Genomic DNA, 26,703 nt, shown 5'->3' with positions numbered 1-26,703 from the left:
AGATCTTGTTCATAATTTCTCTTTCTGATAGTTCATTGTTAGTGTGTAGAAATGCAACATGTCTTAGTGTATTGACTGTATTCTGCAACTTTACTGGATTCATTTATTCTAACAGTTTTTTGATGGAGTATTTAGGGTTTTCTATATATAATGTCATGTATATAGTGACAGTTTTACCTCTTCCTTTCCAATTTGGATGACTTTTATTTCTCTTTCTTGCCTAATTGCTCTGTTTAGGGCTTCCAGTGCTGGGTTGAATACAGGTGTTGAGAGTAGACATCCTTGTCTGTTCCTGATCCTAGAGGAAAAGCTTTCATTTTTTAAAAAAACTTTTTAAGTGTTTATTTATTTTTGAAAGCAAGAGAGACAGAGCATGAGTGGGGGAGGAGCAGAGAGAGAGGGAGACACAGAATCCGAAGCAGGCTCCAGGCTCCAAGCTATCAGCACAGAGCTGGATGCAGGGCTTGAACTCACAAACCACGAGATCATGACCTGAGCTGAAGCCAGACGCTCAACCGACTGAGCCACCTAAGCGCCCCAAAGCTTTCATCTTTTCATCATTGAGTATATGATGTTAGCTGTGGGTTTGTCATAGGTAACCTTTATTATGTTGAGGTACACTCCCTCTATACCTGCCTTGTTGAGTGTTAACATGATGTATCACACTTATTGATTTGCAGATGTTGAACTATCCTTGCATCCCTAGCATAAATGTCACTTGACCATGGTGTATGATCCTTTTAATGTCTTGTTAAATTTGGTTTGCTAATATTTTGTCAATGATTTTTGCATCTATGCTCATCAGGGATATTGGCCTATAATTTCTTTTATTAAGAATTGTTTTAATGCTTATTTATTCTTGAGAGAGAGAGAGAGAGAGAGAGAGAGAGAGACAGAGACAGGCAGAGCGTGAGCAGAGGAGGGGCATAGAGAGGGGAAGAGACAGAATCTGAAGCAGGCTTCAGGCTCCAAGCTGTCAGCACAGAGCCTTACATGGGGCTCGAACCCACAAACCACGAGATCATGACCTGAGCCGTAGTCAGGCACTTAACTGACTGAGCCACCCAAGTGCCCCTATAATATTCTCTTTTTTTCGTGGCATATTTGTGTGGTTTTGGTATCAGGGTAACGCTGGTCCCATAAAACGAGTTTGGGAAAATTCTCCCCTTTTCTGTTTTGTTTTTGTTTTTTTTTTGGAAGAGTTTGAAGATTGGTATTAATCTTTCTTTGAATGTTTGATAGAAATCACCAGTGCAGCCATCTGGTCCTAGACTTTTGTTTGTTGGAATGTTTTTGATTACTGCTTCCCCTTACTGTAATCAGTCTATTCAGACTTTCTGTTTTTTCACAATTCAGTCTTGATAGGTTGTAGTTTTCTAGGAATCTATTCATTTCTTCTAGGTTATAGAATTGTTTATAGCAGTCTCCTATGACCCTTTGTATTTCTTTTTTTTTTCTTTTTTGTTTTTAACGTTTATTTATTTTTGAGACAGAGAGAGAGCATGAACAGGGGAGGGCCAGAGAGAGAGGGAGACACAGAATCTGAAACAGGCTCCAGGCTCTGAGCTGTCAGCACAGAACCCGACGCGGGGCTCGAACTCACAGACCATGAGATCATGACCTGAGCCGAAGTCGGACGCTTAACCGACCAAGCCACCCAGGCACCCCTGACCCTTTGTATTTCTATGGTATCAGTTGTAATATCTCCTCTTTCATTTCTGACTTTATTTATTTGAGTCCTCTCCCTTTTTCTTGATAGTCTAGCTAAAGGACTTATGGGTTCTTAAACAGCTACCATTAAATGTAATTGTTTTATAGTGTGTTATGAATTTATTTCAGGGAATTGTCAGCCATGTCTTCTATTAGAGAAAAAAAAAACACTTTCTAACATTTTAAACTTGTAAGAGTACTTAAATCTTCCAGATGAGAAAATATGCCATAGTGGCATTATTGTCCCTTCCACATTCTGGTAGGTCTGATAAGAGAGGAGGCAACGTGTTAATGGAAAGATCAATGAACTAGCAGTCAGGAATTCTAGTTTCTCATTTGGACTGTGCCACTCACTCAAAGCCTCATTGTGGACAAGTTTCAACTTCTTTGGACTTAAGTTTCTTGAGCTGTAAAATGAGAGGATTGGGCAGTGTCTCAAAGGACACTTAACAGCCAAACTAATTTATGACACAGGGAATTTGGCCAAGCCTGGATCACACTTTTATTATAATAAAGAATGAATTCATGAAGCAGAAACATCCAATAAATGAGAAAAGAGAGCTTGCCATCTTTATTTGCAACCAGGGCAGATACAGTGTGTTTCCTGTCTTTTCCACAAGCAGCCATGGGAAGGGAAGGGTTGGGGGAGGACAGGAACAGGATGTCCTTCCCTGACATGTCACCAGGCAGCTTAAATCTTTACATTTTTTTTTTCATGGCCATCAGGTCTGATATCCCAGAAATCCATCCCACAAAAGAAAAGAATTACAGATAACTTGTTATGGGGACAAGATAAGTGCTTCATTTCATTTTCATTTGTTAAACTTTTTTCAGGCGCCTTCCTTTCATTATTGTTGTAGTGTGACTTTATAGTGACATATTTTCAGGGACTTCGGAGGATAAGATTTGGAGAAACACTTGAGAGGACTTTGATGTGCTTTTGAAGGCTAATTACTGCTGCGGGTTTGCAGGTGAACCGTGGAAGAAACTGGGACCGGGACAAGTGAAAAGGGAGAAGTGCCTGGATACCTAAGACAGTTCTAGGGAAGAGAAAGGGACTTTGTTCCTTCAGGTGGTGTTGATTTAAGGCACTGTGAGAATTGATTATATACTTGCCAATCTCCCTTTGATGACAGGAACTGTGTCATTTATCTTTATGTCCCCAGCGACAGAAACAACTGACAATCAAATATTTGTTGAGTTGAACTGAGTAAAAACTGCGCGGGAAAAGGTAGAAAAAAAGGACACCGAAATAACACCCTTGGATATCTGAAACGTCTACAGGACTTACTACTGCAAGATTTACTGCAGGAGAAAGAGACTTCAGCGCAGCAGTGTTTCAGATGAAGTGCCAACAATCCAGAATGTAGAAGCTGAAAAGGGCTGGTCCAGGAGAGAGAGGTGATCAGAGTTCCTTATAAGTGAAAACTGATCAGGCAACAGGTTTGAATCCGTAAGAGAGAGAGAAAAAAAAAAAAAGGGAGGAGCGATAGCGATAAGCAGATTGCCAGAACTTGAGAGGAGTGTCTGGGGCCAGAGAAACACTTAAGTTGGAGCCAAAGGGAGAGGGTTAGATCCAACTAGCTGGAGCCGTCCAGGAGCTGGACCTCCGAACCTCGCCTTGAGCTTGTTTCTTAGCACAACCACCAGGAAGCCCTGAAAGATGTGCTGCTCGGACTGGTATCTTGGCGCGATAACTTCCGTGTGTGTGTATGTGTGTGTGTATGCAACAGGGCGCGCCGCCCGAGAACTTCCGCGTGCGAGGGGTGCACTGGCGCGCAGCCCGCTCGCGCCCGACCGGCGGGTGAGGAAACCCGCGCTCCCGGCCTGGTCGGCCCCCACCGCCGCGGGCAGGGGCGGGCAGAGGCGGGCCGGGGGCGGAGCTGCGGCCGCGCCCGAGTCTCTCGCAGCCCCACAGGCCGCCGCGACCGCGCTTGCCGCCGCCCCGCCCCGCGACTACAACTCCCAGCAAGCCCTGGGCCGCCCGCGCGCCGCAGTTGACCCATTTCCCGGCCCGTCCCGGGCTCGGCCGGCCCCCGCGCCCAGGCGGCTGCTCCCTGCTGACTGGGGTGTGGGCGGGGAGCGGCGGAGGCAGGAGGAGGCGCTGCTGGCCGCCGCCGTTGCCTCCGCTGCTGGGCTCCTGGGCAGCTCCCGGGGTTTCTGCGGCCGCCATGGACGAGCAGGCGGGTCCCGGCGTCTTCTTCAGCAACAACCACCCGGGCGCCGGCGGTGCCAAGGGTCTCGGGCCTCTGGCGGAGGCTGCCGCGGCCGGCGACGGGGCGGCTGCGGCGGGGGCGGCGCGAGCCCAATACAGCCTCCCTGGGATCCTGCACTTCCTGCAGCACGAGTGGGCCCGCTTCGAGGTGGAGAGAGCCCAGTGGGAGGTGGAGCGGGCGGAGCTGCAGGTAAAGACCCTCCCGGCCTGGCCCTCTTCATCCCGCCTCTTCGCTCCCTTCCGCCCCGCCCAGGACCCTTCCCCCCTCTCCCCCTTCGGCCCCCCTGGTCCCCTCCCCCTTTGCTCCCGCCCATCCCACTCAGAAACCGCATCTCTTTCCCCCCTTCACCTTTGCCTTTCCCTGACCCCGCTGCCTTGACCTAGGTTCCCACTCCAGCCCCTGATGCGTTGTTTACCCTCCCCGTTCCTTTTCGTCTGCTCCTTCACACTCTTAACTCAGTCTCATTTCAACTCTCTTGCCGTCCCACATTTTAGGTCGTCCCTTTCAGTTAACTAATTGGGCTGACAGTAGTTTTGAGAGACGTCTAGCAAATCATCCTCTGCCCTAGTGAGTCCCATCCTAGGTCTAGAGATGTTCCCTGCGAAAGGTATTGGTAGTTGGCTCCTGTCTCTCTGAAAGGGAGGTGACCAAAGCAGACAACCGAAGTTGTGTGCGTGGGGCCTTGACTTTAGGCAAGAAGCTGATGTTGGGCTAAAGTATTATGAGGGATATCAGCTCCTTTTTGATGTATGTAAATGTTTCTTCTCTTTTCCTCTTCCTCCACCCCCCACCCCCAACCCCCCACCTCCGCGTTTCTTTTAGGTATTTCAGATCATGAAGAACCTAGATGATCACCGTCAGGTGATGGTTCGGAGATGGTTTCCTATTCTCAGAATCTGAAACTTCCCAAGGGTTAATTTTATGCCCAGGGTTTTGTGAGATTGCCTTGTACTTTGAAAGGAACTAAAAGGGACTTTAAAGTTGGTTACATTTCCTTGCATAATCTGCAAGATAAAGCATATCCAGGAAGGAGCTGTTGTGGGCTCTTAGAAGAAAGTGAGGCTGATACTTTACAGGCCATTCTGAATTGCTAAGTGTGTTTCCGAAGCTGATGTTAAAACTTCCAAGGCACACACCAGTTTCACAAGGAACTCGAAGAACTGAGTGGCTGTGCCTTTCTGTTTTACTGGCTAATCTTGTACACTTCTGAAATCTTAGTATAGTTTTGGTTGGTGAAACACTTGAAGTTAAAATGCTACCCAGCGTGTCACTTTTTTTGGTAACGGGTATTTTCTTTGGCACTTCAAAAAAGAAAAGAAGGAATCTGTTTGGCCTAGTGGAAGTGGCTATGGAAAGAGGGAGTAGACAGCGTTTTAGTACCAGCTGTGCTTACTGCTGGCTGTGACCTTGAGGAAATCCTTTAACCTCTGTGAACTTCAGGTTCATCATTTATTTATTCAGTACTTTATTGAGTGCCAGCTGTGTGCCTCGAGGGCCTGGGATGAACACAACTGACAGAGCTTCGGTCCTCATAGAGCTTACGTTTTAGTCGGCAGGCAAACAAGCAGCAAATGTAAGTACATAATATACCGGACCATAATGGCACCTTGGATGAGGAAAATAAATCAGGTACAGAAATAGAATGTGATAGGGACAGCTATTTTATTTGTTTATTTTTTTATTAAGGTTGTTTACTTATTTTGAGAGAGCGAGTGAGCAGGGGAGGGGCAGAGAGAGAGAGAATCCCGTCAGCGCGGAGCCCGATCTGGGGTTCGAACTCACAAACTGTGAGATCGTGAGAATCCCAAGTCAGCACTGAGCCCCATCTGGGATTCGAACTCACAGACTGTGAGATCATGACCTGAGCTGAAGCCAAGAGTCAGATGCTTAACTGATTGAGCACCCAGGCTCCCGGCAGCTTTTTTTATTTTAGGTGGGGTGGGTGAGGAAGGCCTCTGGGAGGAGTTGAGTGAAGCGAGGCAGTGACCCATAGTTTCTAAAATTTCTTCTCATTCTTTATTTCCACAGTTCTATGTTTGTATTCTTTGGCAACTTTTTTTACGTCTGCCATTATGTACTTTAGTATCTAGTCTGTTGGTATTTGTAACTTTTCTCAAAATGAATCTGACCATGTCTGTATAGTGATAAGCAGACTTGAATGCTTCATTTAAATTTATTAGTAATTCACTTTATTAAACAGTGCATTCCATAAATGAAATTGCGGATTTCAGACTTCAAGGAAGTGTTAAAGGCAGGCTTTAGCGTTAACGTTGTTCGGGTGTGGAGAATGATTTTTTTATGTGGCTGCTTAAATTTTAATTTCCAGTTTAGGGAAGGTGAGTCACACTAATTTGGTCAAAAACAAACAAGATAATAACTCTTCCCTTTTTACTTGTGGAGGTTCGGGAGTTTGCAGCTCATCTTACCCTTGTCCTGTCTCCCAGTTCTCCCCTTCCACCCCTCCATTTCAACTTTTCAATTTACCCATAATTGTAGTCACTCTTCAGTTTTACACACACATGCACACACGTGCTATTTCTGGGATTTTTAATGGCAAACGTTAAAGCTCAGGTAGGTTTCCAATTGGTGCTCCTCACACTGAAAGCACTGCATTTTTACGGTATCTTTTCGTTTGTGCTTACACTAAATTAAGCATCCAGGGAGGAACTTTAAACATGTGTCATATTTTCCAAACAGAACAAATAACATAATTTTTGGGAAGAGAGTTTGCGGGAGTCTCACAACTGAAAACATATTTTTAAAATAATTTCTTTTTATCAACATCATTAAATGTGAACATACCCCTTCATTTTTCTTTTGCCATTTAAATTTTTCTAGAAGAAATCGGAAGTCAGAGAATGAGTGGTGATGAAATTTGGATTAATTGATGTCCTCTCTTTGGTTTTTAAATCTCTTCTCAAGTCATTAACACCGAAGTCAACAAAAATACCTTTAAGATTAAGTCTAATTTGTCCCTTCAGGAACCTGTTAGTCTTGCTCTTTCAGATTGTCAGGACAGAGTTGTGCAAGGCAATCCAAGCTGTCACCTACCTGGTCTGCCTTTACCACTTCCTCCCTTCTTCAGGTCTTGGGAGGAAGGAACCAGTTATACTGTGCTGTAAACTTATCATTTTCCCCTCCTTGCCCATCTCAGTTAATGTAGAATTCTCTCTCTCTTTTAAAAAAAATTTTTTTAATGTTTATTTATTTTTGAGAGAGAGAGACAGAACGGGAGCAGGGGAGAGGCAGAGAGAGAGGGAGACACAGAATCTGAAGCAGGCTCCCCAGGCTCTGTCAGCACAGTGTGCGACGTGGGGCTTGAACCCACGGACCATGAGATCATGACCTGAGCCGAAGTCAGATGCTCAACCAACCGAGCCACCCAGGTATCCCTAGAATTCTCTTTATTTTTGACAATCCCCCTCCTGCCTCACTACCACCATTCAGATGAGAATAGGCAGTTCATGGGAAAAGAATGGTTAGGGTTATTACTGAGCTTTATATTTGTCAAAGGAATTGGAGTTGGAATACTAATCGTAACAATCGAGGGAAATTTCTTTTATGCGAGACATTGAGCTAGATGACCTTCAAGAAGTATGCAGTCTAGTTGGAGTGATAGACAAGCAAGATGTAGGAAAATCAGAGTGTTTATCATTGTGGGGGCTTAGATTTTCTTAGAATAGCACAAAAGAGAGCTAGCAGTGAATGGGGAGAATAGCAAGAAGAAAGAACTTAATGAAGTAATGAGAACCTATTTGAAAATTACTGACTTAATAGAAAGCAGGCATGTAAATACAAAACAAAAACTATTGGCCCTAGATTTTGGGGGGGTGTGTGTAGTAGGGAAGGCTCTGTTATTTACCTGGAAATGTTAGAATTGTATGAAAAAGGTGATATGATTGAGTAGCTTAGGGCATGTGGCATAGAGACTGGAGTATTTATTAATCTGGATTTTGGCATTATTGATTCATATTTTCAGTCAACAAATGTTATTCACCCATTTTATGCCAGCTCCTGTCCTAGGCACTGGAGAAACAAGATGGTTAAAATAGATCCTACAGGCAGACAATAATGAATACGTACATACATAAAATGTTAGGTGGTAGTAAGCATCACAGTAATGTGGTTGGTATAAGGGGGATATGGAGTGCTTGGTGGGGTGGACTGGGGAAGAAAGGCTTACCTGATGAGATGCCATTTGAGCAAGACCTGAAAAGGTGAAATTAAGGAGGGGGTGTTCTGGGAGGGCAGAGAGAACAGTAGGGGGGAAAGGAGCATGCTTGGAATGTTTGAGGAATAATGAGGCACATGTGGCTAGAGTAGAGGAGAAGAATGGAAGAAATGCCATACTGGGTCTTGCCCATTGTAAGGATTTTAGATTGTACCTCAGCCAGATGGGTGACAGTTGAAATGTTTTGAGTAAAGGAACAGCATCGCAAAGGTTTAGAATGCACTTGGAGGGAAGACAATGGTAAGAGAGTCATGGAGTCTAGTTAATAATCCAGGCTGGAGATGAACTAAGCTGGTAGTGATGAGATATGTGAATGTCTATTTTGATACGTATTCAAAATCTAATGGATTCTGAATGCATTTTTGAAGGTAGAACCAACAAGGTGTGCTGAAGGATAGGATGTGATGTTTGAGGAAAAGAGGAGTCAAGTGTGACTCAAAATTATTTTTTGTCACTTTAGTTCAGTATTTCTTAGCTTTAGCTCAACCTTAGAATAATCTGGGGGAACTTTTAAAAATCTTCATTTCCTGTGCTCTACCCCAGACCAGTTTAATCAGAATTTTAGGATTTAGTGCCCCTGGTATTAGTGTTTTTTTGAGCTCCCTCAAGGGAGCACGGATTGAGAACCACTGCTTTAGTTGTTTGTTTCTGATTTTACATGTATTGTTTGGACACATCTGTTAGTATTCCAGATATGGATGGCTTTTTATAGAATTGGGATATAATTTTTGTTACGTTTCTATTATTCTTTCTGATGATAGGTAGCGTTTTATTTTTAGCCAGTAGAATATTATAATTTGATTCACCTCCCTCTGACTGAGAGAGATAATGATAGAGTAATTTCTGAGCTGGAATGAACTTTGGAAAAAATCAGCTGCAACCTTCTTCCGCAGGTAAAGTGAGGCCCACAGAGAGGTTGAATGACCGAGAATGAAACAGGTTTTTGTACAGACTGTCACTTAAGTCTCCAGATACCTGTATAGTTTTTTCCAAGCCCTTAAATTCATTATCTTGCTTGATCCTTAGACCCTTCTGAGATAATCAGTCACACTAATGCTTACTTATCATTTTTCTTTTTATTTAAAACAACAGACCTGGAGATTTTACTCTGTTCCACTGTTTACTAGCTTATTTTATTGTCTACATTTAATATTTTTTTCTGGACTTTGTGTTCTGAGTTCCGTTATGATGTTTCAGGGTATATATTTCTTTTTATTTTATTTGTGACTTTGTTAGGCTCTTTGAAAAATCTACATGATCCTCAATCATTATCTCTTTAGATTTCTGCAAAATCATCAGTCACTATCTCTTTATATTTCTGCTTTATCCCATTCTCTTTTCTTTAATCTTTAGGTCTCTGATTACATGTATTTTAGACCTTCTTTATCTGTTTATTCTGACTTATTTGCAGTCCATTAATTTTCTTTTCAGTTGAATTTAATCTTTTAAAGCCATCTGATAAGTTTCTAATTTTAATTATTACTGAAGTTCCTTTTGGTTGCATTTTAAATTTGCTGGATTTTTTCTTAATAGTTTCCTGTTCCCTGAAGATATCTTCAAGTTTCTTTTTCTTTAAACCTAGTGAGTATAGTTGTTTTATAGTTGGTATATCTGTACTTCCTCTGCATGAAGTCTTGGAGATCTCTTTCTGTGGTCTCTTGTTTTTGCCGGTCCTTGTTCATGGTGACTTATTTCTTTGTATGCATAGTTATTTTTGTGTGCTGCTCACTGTCCTTGGAAAGGTGTTAAGACTAATCTGAGGTCTCAAATAAAGGTGTCTTCTTTAGAAGGTCTTTGCATTTGCTCTGATGGGTTTTTGGAGGCATTAGCAATCCAGAACCATTTTAAAACCAATTCATTGCTTGAGGTTTTGGACCACCCAGCTGATGCAAATTTTGGCCACAAATACATTTGAGGACCAGCATCCTTCACCTTTGCCTTGAAGGAATATGCTACAGGGTCTTAGCTAAATGTGGGACATATCACCTGTTAGACTTTTTACTCCGGATGGTTCTGGTCTTTAGTTTTTGCTCTTTGGGTCCTATAAGGCTGTCCAAACTTAAGGTTCAGATTTGTTCTGATTGGCTAGTACCTCTAGAGCAAAAGTGGCTTTTGTTCTCTTACCTTACTAGGTTCCCATTTTCCTTTCAATTTTGGCCAAATAATTCCTTACTTCTTATCAGCTTTGCCTTTTAAATATGTAAAAATATTTTGTCCAGAATATTTAACTGTTTTCAGTAGAAGAGTTAATTTGAGGCACTATTACTGAAAACTGAATTATCTTACTTTCAAAAATTGACAAATAAGAATGGCCCAGTAATTATCTGTAGAGAAATATAATTGATACTTTTTCTCTATTAAGAGATATCCTTATTTGACCCTAAACTTTATTTACTATCTAAGTTTACTTTTCTTTGAGTCCCAGTGGTGGGGGGGAGACTACAACTTCTCTCCAAAATCTTGGTAAAATTAAAGCAGAATTTAAAACAAACAAACCAACCCCTTTATTAATCAGTCCTTGATTGGTGTTTGAAAGTCCAAATAATCTGGACTGATTTCCCTTTGTCAGCTTACTCTCTACTTGATGTCAGGCTTATTTTATTTTATTTTGTTTTATTTTATTTTATTTTATTTTAATTATTTTTATTTAAAAATTTTTTCAAAAATTTTTAATGTTTATTTTTTTAGAGAGAGAGACAGAGCGTGAGTGGGAGAGGTGCAGAGAGAGAGAGGGAGACACAGAGTTTGAGGCAGACTCCAGGCTCTGAGCTGTCAGCACAAAGCCCAACGTGGGGCTCAAACCCACAAACCATGAGATCATGACCTCAGCCGAAGTCGGATGCTTAACCGACTGAGCCACCCAGGTGCCCCAGCATACTTTTTGATTTATGAATGTTATTAATGGATTCCAGGTTTCAATTCTGGGCCATTAGAAATAAACTTGCCCTTGGGATCTTTGGAGTTTCTTGCTTTAGTGGTCAATTTGACACAACAGTCTATTGTCATTGTCTCTCGCAGTGTGGCTGTGGAAAGTATGGGCCTTAGTTCCATCATTTCCAGTATATAATTTTTCTGGGCCCCATCTTTGTAAATATAGCCACCAAACAGAGTAGTTGTAATTTTAAAAAGATAGAGTATGCAAAGTTTGTGACCTATAATAAATGTCCAATAAGTGGTTTGCTTTTGCTGGTTGAGATTTCTGTGGAGAGAATGCTTGTAACTGTTTTATTTATTTATTTACTTATTTGGTATTATTTATTTAAATTAAACTTTAGGAGCCAAGAACTAGTTTAAGTGATGCATTTGGCATAGTGGCTACTTATGCCACTGTTAATAGTGACGATAAAACTGACAGTTTAATAATACTGACAATAAACCGACAGTATCGGAAGTAAGGAGCAGGCTAGAGATGTAGTAGTAGATGGTAATAGCTGGAAAGCATTGAGGACTGGAGATAGGAACAGAGGAACTTTGCAGTTCAGGAGAGAAACCTGAGGCAGGAGAAGAAGCTAAGGAAGGGGGTAGAAGAAAAGAAGAGACAGAGAGGGAAGAGAGATGGGGAGAGCAGAGACAGACAGGAGGAAGAAACTGTACACATGAACCTGTTGTTAATTCCTAGAGTATGTATTGTCTGTAGTCTTCATCTTAGCACATGTAACTGTAGAATTCTAGGGCTGACGGGGATGCGCGTGCGCACGTCCCCTCTCTTTGCCCTGCATAGCTCTACTCCCAATTTTGTATTCCCTTCATTAGACTAAGAATATTTTACCTCCTGTGGGACCTTAGAACTTGCATAGTCTCATCCCTTGTTTAGTTTTTTTTTTTTTGGTGTGGTTTACAAAAGTGTTGTTTATTTTTTTTCTACTTAATTTTATTTATTTATTTTTTAAAATTTGCATCCAAATTAGTTAGCATATAGTGCAACAATGATTTCAGGAGTAGATTCCTTAGTGCCCCTTACCCATTTAGCCCATCCCCCCTCCCACAACCGCTCCCGTAACCCTCAGTTTGTTCTCCATATTTATGAGTCTCTTCTGTTTTGTCCCCCTCCCTGTTTTTATATTATTTTTGTTTCCCTTCCCTTATGTTCATCTGTTTTGTCTCTTAAAGTCCTCATATGAGTGAAGTCATATGATTTTTGTCTTTCTCTGATGGACTAATTTCACTTAGCATAATAGCCTCCAGTTCCATCCACGTAGTTGCAAATGGCAAGATTTCATTCTTTTTGATTGCCGAGTGATACTCCATTGAATATATATACCACATCTTCTTTATCCATTCATCCATCGATGGACATTTGGGCTCTTTCCATACTTTGGCTATTGTTGATAGTGCTGCTAAAAACATGGGGGTGCATGTATCCCTTCGAAACAGCACACCTGTATCCCATGGGTAAATGCCTAGTAGTGCAATTGCTGGGTTGTAGGGTAGTTCTATTTTTAGTTTTTTGAGGACCCTCCATACTGTTTTCCAGAGTGGCTGCACCAGCTTGCATTCCCATCTCATCTCTTGTTGTATCAGTTAGGGCCACAGAGAGAATAAGTAAATGGTCCTTGATCACTCTGAATTGGTGGGGATTGACTTTAGAAACCACGAGTCCTACTACCCAAGCCCAGGCATTGTTCTCCATACATCATCTCCTTTTATTGGTCCCTTACCCTGTGTAGCTGCTTCTGATCTGAAGTAGCCAAGTGAATTACAATATTTAGATGATTAAGTATGCTTTGAGTAGCTGTCATAATGTAAATTCTTATATATTTCAAACTTCAAGCAGAACAACTTAGTGGAATGATTGCATTTTAAGGGGCTCAGGAAAGTTTTCAACGATTTGTGTTCCTCAAAGGTGTTTAACAATATGTCACTCTAGTTTCTTCGAATCGTTTTATTTTTGTGTAGAGAATACTGATATAAAATGTTTATTTCTTTAAAAAAATCTGCAAATTCGGATCTTTTCCAGCTTGTTCTGAGGGTAGCCTAATTATGTTGTGTGTGTGTCTGTGTGTGTGTATGTGTATATCTATATATACATACATATATATACTAACTATGCTATATACATGCACATATATGTATATACTAACTACATATGCTATACTATATATACTAAACATATTAAAATATATATACATGTATATTTTATACATATTTTATACATATATATGTATTTATATTTTAATATAGTTAGTGTTTATTGATCGTATATCACCTTTTGTGTAGTGCTTTGGTTATTAGGTTATTCTCAGCCCATCTGTTTTACATATGCTGTTTGAACAGAATAATAATGTCAACCATGTATTTGCTGTTATGCATTAAGGTATTTAAAGAAATAAAATCACTTTCTTTGGCAGACAGTGCTATTTAACTTTTATAACAAAAGTACCTTATCTAAATAAGATGATGGAATATTAGAAAATACTGATATGCAAGAAGGAAATTTTACTGTAGACTGGCTTAGAAGCAGTATGGCTCAAGGAAAAATGAGTAGTGTTCTGTGTTTTTTTTTTTTTTTTTTTTTAATTTTTTTTAACGTTTTATTTATTTTTGAGACAGGGAGAGACAGAGCATGAACGGGGGAGGGTCAGAGAGGGAGACACAGAATCTGAAACAGGCTCCAGGTTCTGAGCAGTCAGCACAGAGCCCGATGTGGAGCTCGAACTCACGGACAGTGAGATCGTGACCTGAGCCGAAGTCGGACGCTTAACCGACTGAGCCACCCAGGCGCCCCTGTTTTGTTTTGTTTTAGGTAAGAACAGGAGAAGAATAAGGAGTAGAAGCCCTGAAATTAAGGGGAGCGCTGGGAAATGTTGAAGAAGATTGGGTGGAATAGGTATTTTGGGTGTGGTGAATAGGTTCTTGGTATGACTGCACTACAGAGATCCAAGGAAAGGGCCGGGGGAGTGTTACACACAGGCTTCATTAGCACTCATTTACATATGACAGAAATTGGATCCAATACCAGCATATCTAGTTAGGAGAAATAAATAAGATGTCAGATTCCATAAGGGTGATACCAATTTCACCTGATGGAAGATTACAGCCCACTCTGGGACTTACTCTCAGTTTTTTTGTTTGTATTTCCTAAATGAGAAGGTTCAGCAGTAAGCAAAGCCTAAATTATATGCACAACCAAAACCTGCTCCTGAGGAATGTGGATTCATGTAAAGCTAAAAGGGAACAAGGAGGAGCCTGGAGATCTGGGTCAGCACACTTATTGAACTTCAAAGAGTCCTTACTTGGGGAAGATGGTACCATGGTCCCAGTACTTTAGCTTTTGTTTCCTCTTCTTTCCCCTCCAAAAATAATAACAGTTTTTATTGTTGTTGTTGATCCCTTACCATGTGCTGGGTACAGTGTAGAGCACTTTACACGTGTGATCGATTTTAATCTTTACAAAGCTCTTTGTGGTAGGTAATAATTATTCCCTAACTCATAGAAAAGATAAATAATTTGCCGTAAGAAAAGTTTGAGTGGTGGGACTGGGCATGGTAAATGGAAGGAAAAATATTTTGACACTTTTCTTGTTCTCATGCTTTTGAGTCAATGTATAGGGTTGGGATATTTTCGCTCCCTTGTCTGCCTGGTGAATTTCTAATCCTCTTCCAAGTTTCATTTTACTGTCTTTGGGAAACCTCCAGACACGGTGAAGTTTCATGCTCCCCTAAGAGCTTGTATAAATAACAGAAACACCATCCTGATCAGTGGTTGGGCAGTTAATCTGGTTGAAATGATACCAAGTCATTTAAGTTAAAAATAATATAAACGCATAGTCATTTGTCACCGTAAGACCAAGCCCACCTGCCCTTCACTTTTTTTTTTTAAGAACCTGATTGGAGTTGTGTGTTGTCTTTCTCAAAAAAGCTACAATTACAATACATTGGTTATGATTTCTGGTTTTGGTTTTCCTTGAGTAAAGTGTACAGTACGGAATCCTCGATTTTTATGACTTTTCCCTAGTCTTTCACAGTTGTGTCACCCACATTTAATTTGATAGCAGGTCTCCTGCTTAGTAGGTCTCCTTTGTTGTGTTGTCTTCCCAAAGCATTCAACTTAGTTTTTCTTTTCATACGTATGTTTTATGGGTTTATGTAATGTTTAATTGAATTATGTAATCAAAGCAACAAGTGCAATTGGCATAAACAGGTTTGGGAGGAAACCAGATTGACTCTTGGTGAGCTTATACAACTTGACTGAAAACGCAGTGTATGGGTGAATTATAAAGAATAGCATACTCTAGCTGTGAATACTTAATGTGCCCTGGGCGTTGGGCAGTGTTTTACCAAGGGACTGAAGAATACTGGTTAATCCAGAGGTTTGGTTAAGAGAGGATTAGTGTTGAGAACTTCTGTGTCTCAGTTATACCACCTGTCTCCTGCTTTGTGTGTTTGTTTCCTCACTAGGTTTTGAGTCACTTAAGGGTGTTTTAAGGTCTAGCAGTTACCGGCACATAGTAGCTGCTTACTAAATGGTTCTTGAATGAACGAATCGTATATTAGGCTACACTGTTACTGAATATGTATTAAATATATGTGTCTAAATATGTATATTATGTCTCTCAGCTAAATTGTCATAAGGGCAGGTCCTGTGACTCAGACATCTTTGATATTTACAGCATTTGGCAATTTTGTGAGTGTATAATACATGTTGGCGTATATGGGAGCAGAGGGTCTGTCCCTCTTTCTGCTAGCTAGTTCTGTCTTATGACTTCCCTTGGAAAGGGCCTTTTAGAGCAAGTAGTGTCTGTATTCTGTTGTGTAGAGCATTGCCTGGGCCCTGCCAAGTCATTCTGACCGAGCTCATTTTTAGGGATGCCACTGGCTTCATAATTGCAGGTTGATGTTAGCTGCAGCAAATGGTGCTTGGGTTTTGGTAGTTGTGAGTGTAGGTTTGTTTTCTTTTCCCTTTGTGTGTTAAACACTGACTGCCAGGAAGTGTCTTTGGCATGGTGTCCTGAAAAGTCTTTACAATCAGCAGGGTCACGTAACATTTTTTTCTTTTCTAAAATCCATGTGTTCAAATTTTATACACGTTCCTTATTCCTTCTAAATAGATAATGAATTATTTTTTCCTGTGAAGATGAATCTTGCTTTAAATAAAATATGTAGTTTTCATTACTTTGTATTCTACTTTTCCAATTGTATTTATAGTTGCATTATTAATATACTGTGATTTTAAACTTTTTTGAACTCTGCTACTTTAATAAAATAGAAAAGCCCCAGTTATCCATAATTTAGAATTAAAATTCGGACTTTTTTTTTTTTTTTTTAACCCCTAAGCCTGCTTCTTTTCATCAAAGATGAACGTTTGGTTTTCCAGATCCTTATAGCTAGCCAAGTGAGAATGAACACAAAAAAGCTGAAGTATGGAAATACCAAAGTTGCCAAAGCTTCATAGAAAAATACGTTGTAGTTTAACAGTGGAAAACAAGCAGATATAGTTCCAGCTCCCGTAGAGCTTATCATCAAGTGATGATTCTTAACTTTAGATAGACCTGAATCCATTATGCCAGTGGTAGTATCCACTGTGGCAAGGCCATTTTAGTTTTTCCCATTTAAAAACCAACCAAGCCGATAGGGATAATAAAAGAAACCCCTTTGTCAGCAGTCTTACCCATTAGTAGACTATCTTGTTCTCTTTCATTTCGATAGGATGTTCTCAACATCCTATCTTGTTCTCTTTCATTTCGCTGTTAATTTCTCTGTACAGACCACATTTAGGACCTTTGGTTTTCTACTAGTCTCATTTTCCTCCCTCTCAGTTTCTTTGTTCTCTTTCTCTCTCTTGGGTTATTTATTCCTCAGTCTCTTATGATCTTGCTTTCAGGCCACTGTTCAGATACTTGTTTGCCAGATTATACTGTTTGTTTTTTTGTCTGTTTGTTTGTTTTTTGTCCCCCACCCCACCCCCCCCAGCTGTTTCTCTTTGATTTGAATCTTCCCACTCCAATTGATTGCTTTTATATAGATAGATGTCTTATAAAATTATATCTCTAGGGGCGCCTAGGTGGCTGGCTCAGTTGGTTAAGCATCGACGACTTTGGCTCAGGTTATGATCTCGTGGTTTGTGGGTTTGAGCCCTGCATCGGGCTCTGTGCTGACAACTCGGAGCCTAGAGCCTTCTTCGGAGTTGGTGTCTCCCTCTCTCTCAAAATAAATAAACATTAAAAAAAAAGGTACTCTTTTTTCTTTTTGTCTATAGTAGCTTTCAAGTCTCTTCCATGATTAGACTGTTTATATTTCCTACCTATTAGGGTACTGTTCCTAAACCAACATAGTTTAATCTTGCTTTGCACATAAGCCATGTCTACTTTTTTTTTTTTTTTAATCATTGCTCAAAAAGTTTCATCATTCTGGAATGTCCTTCCACCACCTCATAGTTTGTATTATTCTTTCAGATTTATATATTTCTTTATTCAGATTGAGCTTAATCTCATTTCCAACATGAAAAGTTTTTGGTTTTGGTTTTGATTGTTCCTTTTTTTTAATACTTGCTTTGTCATTTGGCACTTAGGATGTGCTATCTTTTACTGTTTACTTTTTATGAATCTGTTTGATTAATTTAACAAATGTTTATTGGGCATCTTCCACATGCAAGTGATTGTTGTAGGCATTGGGAATATAGCAATCACTTGCACAGTCTCTGCCCTCTTGGAGCTTTAGCAGCTTCCTTTGTACCATATTTTTTTTTTTTTTAATTTACTTCTAATACCTAGTGCAGTATGTATTAACATTATGTGTTAATAGTGATAATATTACAGTTGAGTTCAGTTTTGCAAAACGGAGCCCAATTAATAAAACAGAAAAAAACCCTGCCTTGCTGCCAACCAAAACCACTGATAACTATAGAAAAATCGATAATTTTTCTGGAGAGTGAGGATATCTTTTGGAAGGTGGCTGTTGTCTTTGAATTCAATTATAAGTTTTTTTAAAAATTAGCCAAAGTAATACTGCCTTTGAAGATATTAATTCAACTGTATATTATTAGTGCCCCATAAAAATAAACAGAATGCAAACAGAAATAGAAAAAAATACTCATTGTCTTGGAATCAGGACTTAACTCACATATCATTTTGTTTTCCACATATCACCTTCAGTTCCATATAATCACAGAGTGTTAAACTGTTTCCTTGTATAGTTAAGGAAACTGAGGCTCAGGAAAGTTTAATAAGATCATACAGATTAGTGAGAGAACCAGGAGTAGGAATTTCCCAATTCCCATATCAAAGAACATTGAAGTTTTGTATAGTATATTTTAATAATTGATGTGCATAGTTCTGGTCCTGAGTTACCAAGGAAAATTATGTTCCCTGGCTTTTTTTTTTTCCCCCAAAACAAAAGCAGGAATTTGTTGATCTTTAAGATTCAGTGTACATCAAAGCTTAAGTTTATCTCAGGTATTTTTTATGTGTGTCTAGTAAGTCTTTACTATTTTCCCTACTTTGTGTTCTCTTGGTTTCTTGTTTGAATAAAAACGGTTACTGATATTTTGACCTTATTTTATATATACATTTTTTAAATCAGGAAATGAGTGTTTTATGAAAATCAGGTAGTTGTTAATAAAAGCTTGTTTTTAATAAACTTGACTTCCCTAGTTAAGGAGTCTATGCTGATTTTTAAAAATGTTTTTGTAAGTTTGCTATATTGTGAATTAGAGATTTAGAGCACGAATCACTGACTAAAAACCACCAATTTTTCTATAAAAAAAGTTTTAAGTTTTTAATTTTTATTAATTTTTTTAATGTTTATTTATTTTTGAGAGAGAGAGAGGGTGGGGCAGGGGCAGAGAGCGAGGGAGACATAGAATCCAAAGGAGGCTCCAGGCTCTGAGCTGACAGCACAGAGCCCGACATGGGTCTCGAATTCTTGACTGTGAGATCATGATTTGAGCAAAAGTCGGATGTTTAACTGACTGAGCCACCCAGGCACCCCAAGAAAGTTGTTTTTTTTTTTTTTAAGTTTATTTATTTTGAGAAAGAGAGAGAGTGGGAGGGGAGAGGCAGAGAGAGAATCCCAAGCAGGCTCCACACCATCAATGTAAAGTCCGACGTTGAGCTCAAACCCACAAACTGTAAGATCATGACCTGAGCCCAAATCAAGACTTCGACACTTTTAACCAACTGAGCCACCCAGGTGCCCCCCAAAAAGAGAGTTTTAAACTTTATTTAGAATTCAGAGTTAAACTTAGACTTTATTTTTAGAAACTGTCTAAATATTACATGTGGCAATACTAAAAAAAATCAAGAGCTGGACAGTGGTTAAGGTGGTAAAAGCAGATTTTAATCAGAGACTATTGCAATAGGGGGAAAGAGATCTCAATGGGCCCAATTCTGAATACAACAAGGAAAATTGGGAATTTATAGCCAGGGCCAGGATGGTGGTGGTGGTCTCAGTGGATGTAAATTATGAAGAGTAAACATCAGAGGTAGGGGGATTCTGGCTAAACTGACAGAATCTGACAGGATTCTTGCTGAATCCAGGCCAGAGTGACCAAATGTCACCTGGGGTACTGGGGAGGTTGAGGAATTTGATCAGATATATTGAGGGTGAGGAGATATTGAAGGTGAGGGATTCTTGCCAAAATGACTTACAGTGAGATTGTTGCAAAAATTGGGGGATGTGAAGGTGGACGTGGAAGTCTAAAGATCTGGCCTCGTGGAGCAGAGGGCTCACAGGAGCCTGACTGAAGTTTGGTCGAGGAGAGACTCTTTGTCAGAAGAAATGATTTCTTTCTTTCTTTTTTTTTTTTAAATTTTTTTTTTTTAACGTTTATTTACTTTTGAGACAGAGAGAGACAGAGCATGAACGGGGGAAGGTCAGAGAGAGGGAGACACAGAATCTGAAACAGACTCCAGGCTCTGAGCTGTCAGCACAGAGTCCGACATGGGGCTCGAACTCACGGACCGCGAGATTGTGACCTGAGCCGAAGTCGGACGCTTAACCGACTGAGCCACCCAGGCGCCCCAAGAAATGATTTCTTTAAAATAAGAATAGGTGTACGTATGAAATACAAGATACTCAGCCATATCTCTGGTATCTCCCTTGTTCTAGTCCTTGTCACAAATGTACTCTTTAGAGGTAAATTCTACTAACAATTTAGTTTGTGTCCCTACAGAATTTTATATGTATGCACACATAAACACACACTTGGGCTTTTCATTGAACTTGCATTTACTTGGCAATGATCATTTATTGCCTTTCTTGTTTAATCTATTTTTATCTCCATTCTCATATTCTTTCATTTTTCTTTATCTTTGTAAAATATTTTTTCTGTACATGTGCTTTTTATTTACAAAAATCAAATTATGTCATTTTTCCCTCTTTTTAGAAATAGCCATTTGTGATATTTTGTATACATTAACTGTGTTACTTTGAACTGTTTGAGAATTTCTTTAACATAGTAATGGTTTGTTGGGCATGCATAAACCTAATTTGGCTAAGTTGCCGATTGCTTTTGAGAATGACTGCCCTTTCTACATTACCTACCAGAGCATGATCACATATAGCTTGGCATTATCTACAATTCTACTTTTTGCTAATCTCATAAATATAAAGTTATATCTCCTATTTATATTAGCTTGCATTTTTCTGGTTATCACCAAGATCAGGCATCTTTTTCTGAGCTTGTTAGCCTTTTGGGTTTCCTCTTCTCTAAATTGCTTATTCATATCCTTTATGAGAGCATGGAATATCTATTTCTTGAGATCATCTTCTGTCTATATTAAAAGTAGGATTAGTTTTTCTTCTTTTTCTATAATTTTGGTAATTTTTCAGGTTAGTGTTACAGTTTTAGCAGGAAACAGAATGGTAGTTCTATTTATTAAAGTTAAGTAAATCTAATACTTGTAGAGTAGGTTAAGATAAAGTCATTGGGATTTGTATTTATATTAGGAATATTACTTAAAATAATAGGCATTGTTTTATGTAATGGATTTAATTCTAAAAAGGCATGTTTTCTGGATCTTATTCTCTTACAAATTAAAGAAAATATATATAAACACACTCATAGAGGTATCTACATACATATATCTGTAGACACACACATACTTGTAGCTACTTTAGCTGATTTGGGACATGTCATAGGTTTATGTATATGAAGATCAAGATTACCAAAATATATTTCTAGTCTGAAAGCTGCAGTCCTGCCTTGCCTACTGCCTGTAGGGCGTGACCACCTTAATAATAAAATCAGCAACATATAAATTTACATTTCAGTCTTACCCTATTTCACTACAAGGTCTTTAAATTTAACTCTCTAGCATCTGTGTTTTCTTCAGATCTCTGTTAGTGTACACATTTATGTTTTAAACATGATTGGTTTGGGGGCACCTGGGTGGCTCAGTTGGTTAAGTGTCCAGTTTCAGCTCAAGTTATGATCTCATGGTCTGTAAGTTTGAGCCCCACATCAGGCTCTGTGCTGATAGCTCAGAGCCTGGAGTCTGCTTCGGCTTCTGTGTCTCCCTCTCTCTCTGCCGCTCCCCTGCTCACACTGTATCTCTTTCTCTTTCAAAAATAAATAAACATTAAAAGAAGAAATCTTTTTAATGATTGGTTTGTACATAACTATTTGGTGTCTTTTTTTTGTTTGTGTAACAATGAAATGAGCTAATAAAACACTCAGAAAAATATAACAGAGGAAGAACTCAATAAAAAATAGCTGTCGTTAATTTTATGTATTCATATGTATATATGAATACATAAAATTAATATATGTATATACATATATATGTACATATATGTATATATATGTATATACATATATGTACGTATATATGTGTGTAAATATATATGTGTGTGTATATATATATATATACACACACATATATATAGTTGAAGTTCCTGTACTTACTTTTAGTAATTATGTAACCAAAACAGATGTCATTTTTGCTTATCTTTCTATCTCTGGAAAGTTCAGAAGAGAATTCAGCAAACTGTTCACATTGATCTCTAGGTAGTGGAATGGGGGTAAAGGAATGGATTTGCTGGTTTTGCCTTTATATGTTCATATAAAGTTTGAATATTTTCCCCCAGTTTTTGGTATTTTTAATGAGGAAGAAGAATTTTTTTTAAAGCTATCAAAATATAGCTTATTGAACTACTCTCTTAATGAGTACTTGGATGGTTCTGTTATAGGACAATAGTCAACATATGGCAAAATAGTCAATATTAATAATTGTCATCAAAGAAGTACTCATTAAAGCAATGAGATACTTCTTTCTATCTATGAATTTTTAAAAATCAATGACAGCACCCAATGCTCAGGGGAGATGTGTTAAACTTTACTTTCATACATTGTTGTTGGTATTATCAACAGTATCTATCTGGTCAGTATCTATTAGGAAACATACTTTGACCTAGTAATTCAGTTGGTTGTGGTCTATCCCAGAGAAATAAATAATTCCCTTAAAAGTCTATAAGCATGAAAGGCAGCCTACTGAATTGGAGAGGATATTTGCAAATGGCATATCTAATAAAGGGTTAATGTCCAGAATATATAAAGAACTTATGCAATTAAACATTCAAAAAACAAATAATCTAATTAAAAATAGGCACAAGACATGAACAGATGTTTCTCCAAAGAAGATGTACAGATGGCCAATGGACACATGAAAAGATGCTTAACATCACTCATCATCAGGGAAGTGCAAATCAAAACCACAATGAGATATCACCTCACACCTGTCAGAATGACTAAAATCAAAAATACAGGAAACAACAGATGTTGGCAAGGATGTGGAGAAAAAGGAACCCTCTTGGACTGTTGGTGGGAATGCAGACCGGTATGGCCACCGTGGAAAACAGTGTGGAGATTTCTCAAAAAGTTAAAAATAGAACTATCTTATGATCCACTAATCGCACTGCTAGGCATATACCCCCCAAAATACAAAAACTAATTCAAAGGGATACATGCACTCCTATGTTTATTGTAGCATTGTCTACAATAGCCAAATTATGGAAGCAGCCCAAGTGTGCATCAGTAGATGAATGGATAAAGAAGATGTGTTTATATGTAAACACAGTGGAATATTTTCAACCATAAATAAGAATGAAATCTGCAACAACATAGATGGAGTTAAGTGAAAAAAGAGTATAAAGTTAAGTGAAAAAAGTCGGAGAAAGACAAATACCATATGATTTCACTTATATGTGGAATTTAAGAAACAAAACAAAATGAGCAAAGCAAAGAAAAAGAGACAAACCAAGAAACAGGCTCTTTATTTTTTATTTATTTATTTTTTTAATTTATTTTTTTTTTTTTTAATATATGAAATTTACTGTCAAATTGGTTTCCATACAACACCCAGTGCTCATCCCAAAAGGTGCCCTCCTCAATACCCATCACCCACCCTCCCCTCCCTCCCACCCCCCATCAACCCTCAGTTTGTTCTCAGTTTTTAAGAGTCTCTTATGCTTTGGCTCTCTCCCACTCTAACCTCTTTTTTTTTTTTTTTTTTTTTCCTTCCCCTCCCCCATGGGTTTCTGTTATGTTTCTCAGGATCCACATAAGAGTGAAACCATATGGTATCTGTCTTTCTCTGTATGGCTTATTTCACTTAGCATCACACTCTCCAGTTCCATCCATGTTGCTACAAAGGGCCATATTTCATTCTTTCTCATTGCCACGTAGTATTCCATTGTGTATATAAACCACAATTTCTTTATCCATTCATCAGTTGATGGACATTTAGGCTCTTTCCATAATTTGGCTATTGTTGAGAGTGCCGCTATAAACATTGGGGTACAGGTGCCCCTATGCATCAGTACTCCTGTATCCCTTGGATAAATTCCTAGCAGTGCTATTGCTGGGTCATAGGGTAGGTCTATTTTTAATTTTCTGAGGAACCTCCACACTGCTTTCCAGAGCGGCTGCACCCATTTGCATTCCCACCAACAGTGCAAGAGGGTTCCTGTTTCTCCACATCCTCTCCAGCATCTATAGTCTCCTGATTTCTTCATTTTGGCCACTCTGACTGGCGTGAGGTGGTGTCTGAGTGTGGTTTTGATTTGTATTTCCAAGAAACAGGCTCTTTATAAGAGAACAAACTGATGGTTACCAGAGGGAGGTATGTGGGGATGGGTGAATAGATGATAGGGATTAAAGAGTACACTTATCATAGTGAGCACTGAGTATTATGTAGAACTGTTAAATCACTATATTGTACACCTGAAACTAATAGAACACTATGTTAACTACACTGGAATTAAAATTAAAAGCTTAAAAAAAGTCTATATGCATGAAGAACATCATTAGCAATTTATTTTGTAATAGTGAAAAGTTTCAGTCTGAATGTCCAACTATAGTGGAATGAGTATTAGGAAGTAAACCCTGTTAACAGTGACCTAACAAAGGTCGTATTTTTCTCACAAGTCTGGTGGTGGGTAGTCTTTTTCTCTGACATAAGCAGGTGAAGTTATTCAGTGATGACGTAAAGAAACTAGGCTTTTTTCTGTTATTCTCTTCTGCCATCCTTCACCCCCAGTGTGTTGGCTTATTGTCTTCTTTGTTGCATTATGGTTATAAAATTGCAGTAGTTACAGACATCAAGTGAAAAGTAGCAAAAAGGTTTGCTTGGGTGTTTTTTGTTGTGTCTCCTTTATCAGTGAATGATAAACTTCCCCATAAGTGCCATTCCCATGCCCAGCAGGTATCCATATATATCTCATTGGTTACATAGCCATGTTTGGCCACAACAGAATCTAAGAAAGCATGACTTTTGCTTTCTAGACTCTGTAGTGGGAAGTTACAAGGTAGAAAGGGGTTGGAAATGTGTATTTTGAGTAGCCAGTCCAGAAGATCTGTTGCAATGGTTAAGTAAGTATGGTAACTTGAAGGTCTGTAATAAACTCCATGAAAATGATGGTATAAAAACAGTAATAACACAGAAAATTAGATTAGTTACATACTGTGTTTAGCAGAATGCCTGGTTCTCAAAAACCCTTATTTTCTTGCCTCCTGACTGAACATTAATTTAAGTGCCATAAAGTAGTAAAACAGTATTTACATACAGAGGAGTTTTTCTTTAATAGAAAATAATAAGTACTCTTGGGCTTCAGAGAAGGGAGAGATTACTTTGAGCTAAATAGGCCAAGACTTGGCATTGGTAGAATTTGAAATTTCAGAAGAGCGTTTGGGGAGGTAGTGGGGATGAAGAGAGGAACATTAGCCAAAGTGTGGGACTGGGAGAGTTCAGGCCATATTTGAAGACTAAAATACTGTCCCCTTTGATTGGAACACAGGATGTGTTCAGGAGAACGGAATGTGGAAGACAAAGCTTCCAGGTGAGGTGGGAACAGATTGTAGATAGCCTTAAATTCCATTGGGAAGATTTTGGGCTTTAGTTACATAGCATTGTAGATTTATAGGTCCACAGTGTAGACATAATGAATGAATGTTTTAAATATGAAAAGTGTTGCCTCTTGAAGACTGTTTCTTTAGAGATTATATATCAATCGAAAGGGAATTAGATTGGTGTAAAACATGTTCAGAACTGCTTTGAAGTTTTCTGACCATAAAGAAAATGATACATTGTAGAAAACTTTTCATATGCAAGGAATACTTTCTGAGACTTTTTGTGAATCCTCAGGTTTTAAAATTCAGACCTCTTTGTGTGGGATCCTTGCTTCCTCTGAATTTTATTTCCTTTGAGAGTCACGTTTCATATGTATATATGAATTCCTGTTAAGTTAATAGTCTTCTCAGTGTTAATGAAAGTTTTATTTCTTTTGATGAATCGATTTTGCTCAGGTTGGAACACTTGCTGAGTCAGTTTAATGATTTTTTTTTTTTTTTTTTTTTTTTGTATAGAACAGTTGGTGGACTTGTTCACATTCATACTTACAAGCTGTTACCAAATTTGACATTTTCTGACTAAGAGCTGTCACTTTCTTAGTACTTATGTTTTTCTTCACTTCCAACACCACTGCTAGCCGTTTGGCTTTCTTTGGGGTTGGGAGGAGACATTTTTGATAAAGAAGCTTAGTTTTTAAAAAATTATTTTAGAGTTATTGCTTTTGACCTTTGAGATGTGAATGCTTGTTTAGACTAGCATTTACTCTGGATCTGGCCTCTAGCCTCACATCGTCTTAATGGAATGTTTTCTGGGTGGTTCTCAAACAGTGATAACTGTGAATATTACATCTTTGAATGTCAAGTTTATTATACTGCATATTCACAGATCTCTCCCTTGACTGATATCTTATTCTCTCACTTCACTCTGTGTATGTATATGAATATGTACATATTTTTCTTTTTCCTTTTTCCAGCTTTATTGAGATATAATTGACACATAACATTGTGCAAGTTATAGTGCACAATATGTTGATCTAATACACTTGTATATTACATATACATGTATGTGTGTCTACACATGTAATATACACACATAGGTATATATACACACATACATATGTATATGAAGTTTCCATTTATTTGCGCAAACGTTAGAAACATTTGTAAAGATTTGAGATATAGGAGGACATGCTGTGAGAATTGATTGGTTGAGGAATAGAGGAACCTTTATAAGGAGTCAAGAAACCTGATGTACGATTATTT

The 26,703-nt window shown here is 38.8% G+C and overlaps 1 protein-coding gene and 1 long non-coding RNA gene across 4 annotated transcripts in view; one reads left to right on the top strand and one right to left on the bottom strand.

The window, feature by feature from the left end:
- LOC144615960 (uncharacterized) overlaps positions 1-26,703 on the bottom strand; it is a 426,549-nt gene that overhangs the window by 197,739 nt on the left and 202,107 nt on the right. The window lies entirely within an intron of this gene.
- STRN (striatin) overlaps positions 3,774-26,703 on the top strand; it is a 99,792-nt gene continuing 76,862 nt past the window's right edge. For 2 of the 3 annotated variants that reach the window (XM_078444796.2, XM_078444795.2), the window contains exon 1: positions 3,774-4,115. In XM_078444796.2, the coding sequence (XP_078300922.1) occupies positions 3,882-4,115 (234 nt within the window). In that variant the 5' untranslated portion in view covers positions 3,774-3,881. The remainder of the gene's footprint in view (positions 4,116-26,703) is intronic. The other variant, XM_078444797.2, reaches the window with a different exon arrangement.

This window comes from Panthera onca, chromosome A3 (genome assembly GCF_046562875.1).
Source record: "Panthera onca isolate mPanOnc1 chromosome A3, mPanOnc1 haplotype 2, whole genome shotgun sequence".
Classification (NCBI taxonomy): domain Eukaryota; kingdom Metazoa; phylum Chordata; class Mammalia; order Carnivora; family Felidae; genus Panthera; species Panthera onca.
The sequence above is the reverse complement of the archived record's forward strand: the minus strand, read 5'-3'. Positions and strand labels throughout refer to the sequence as shown.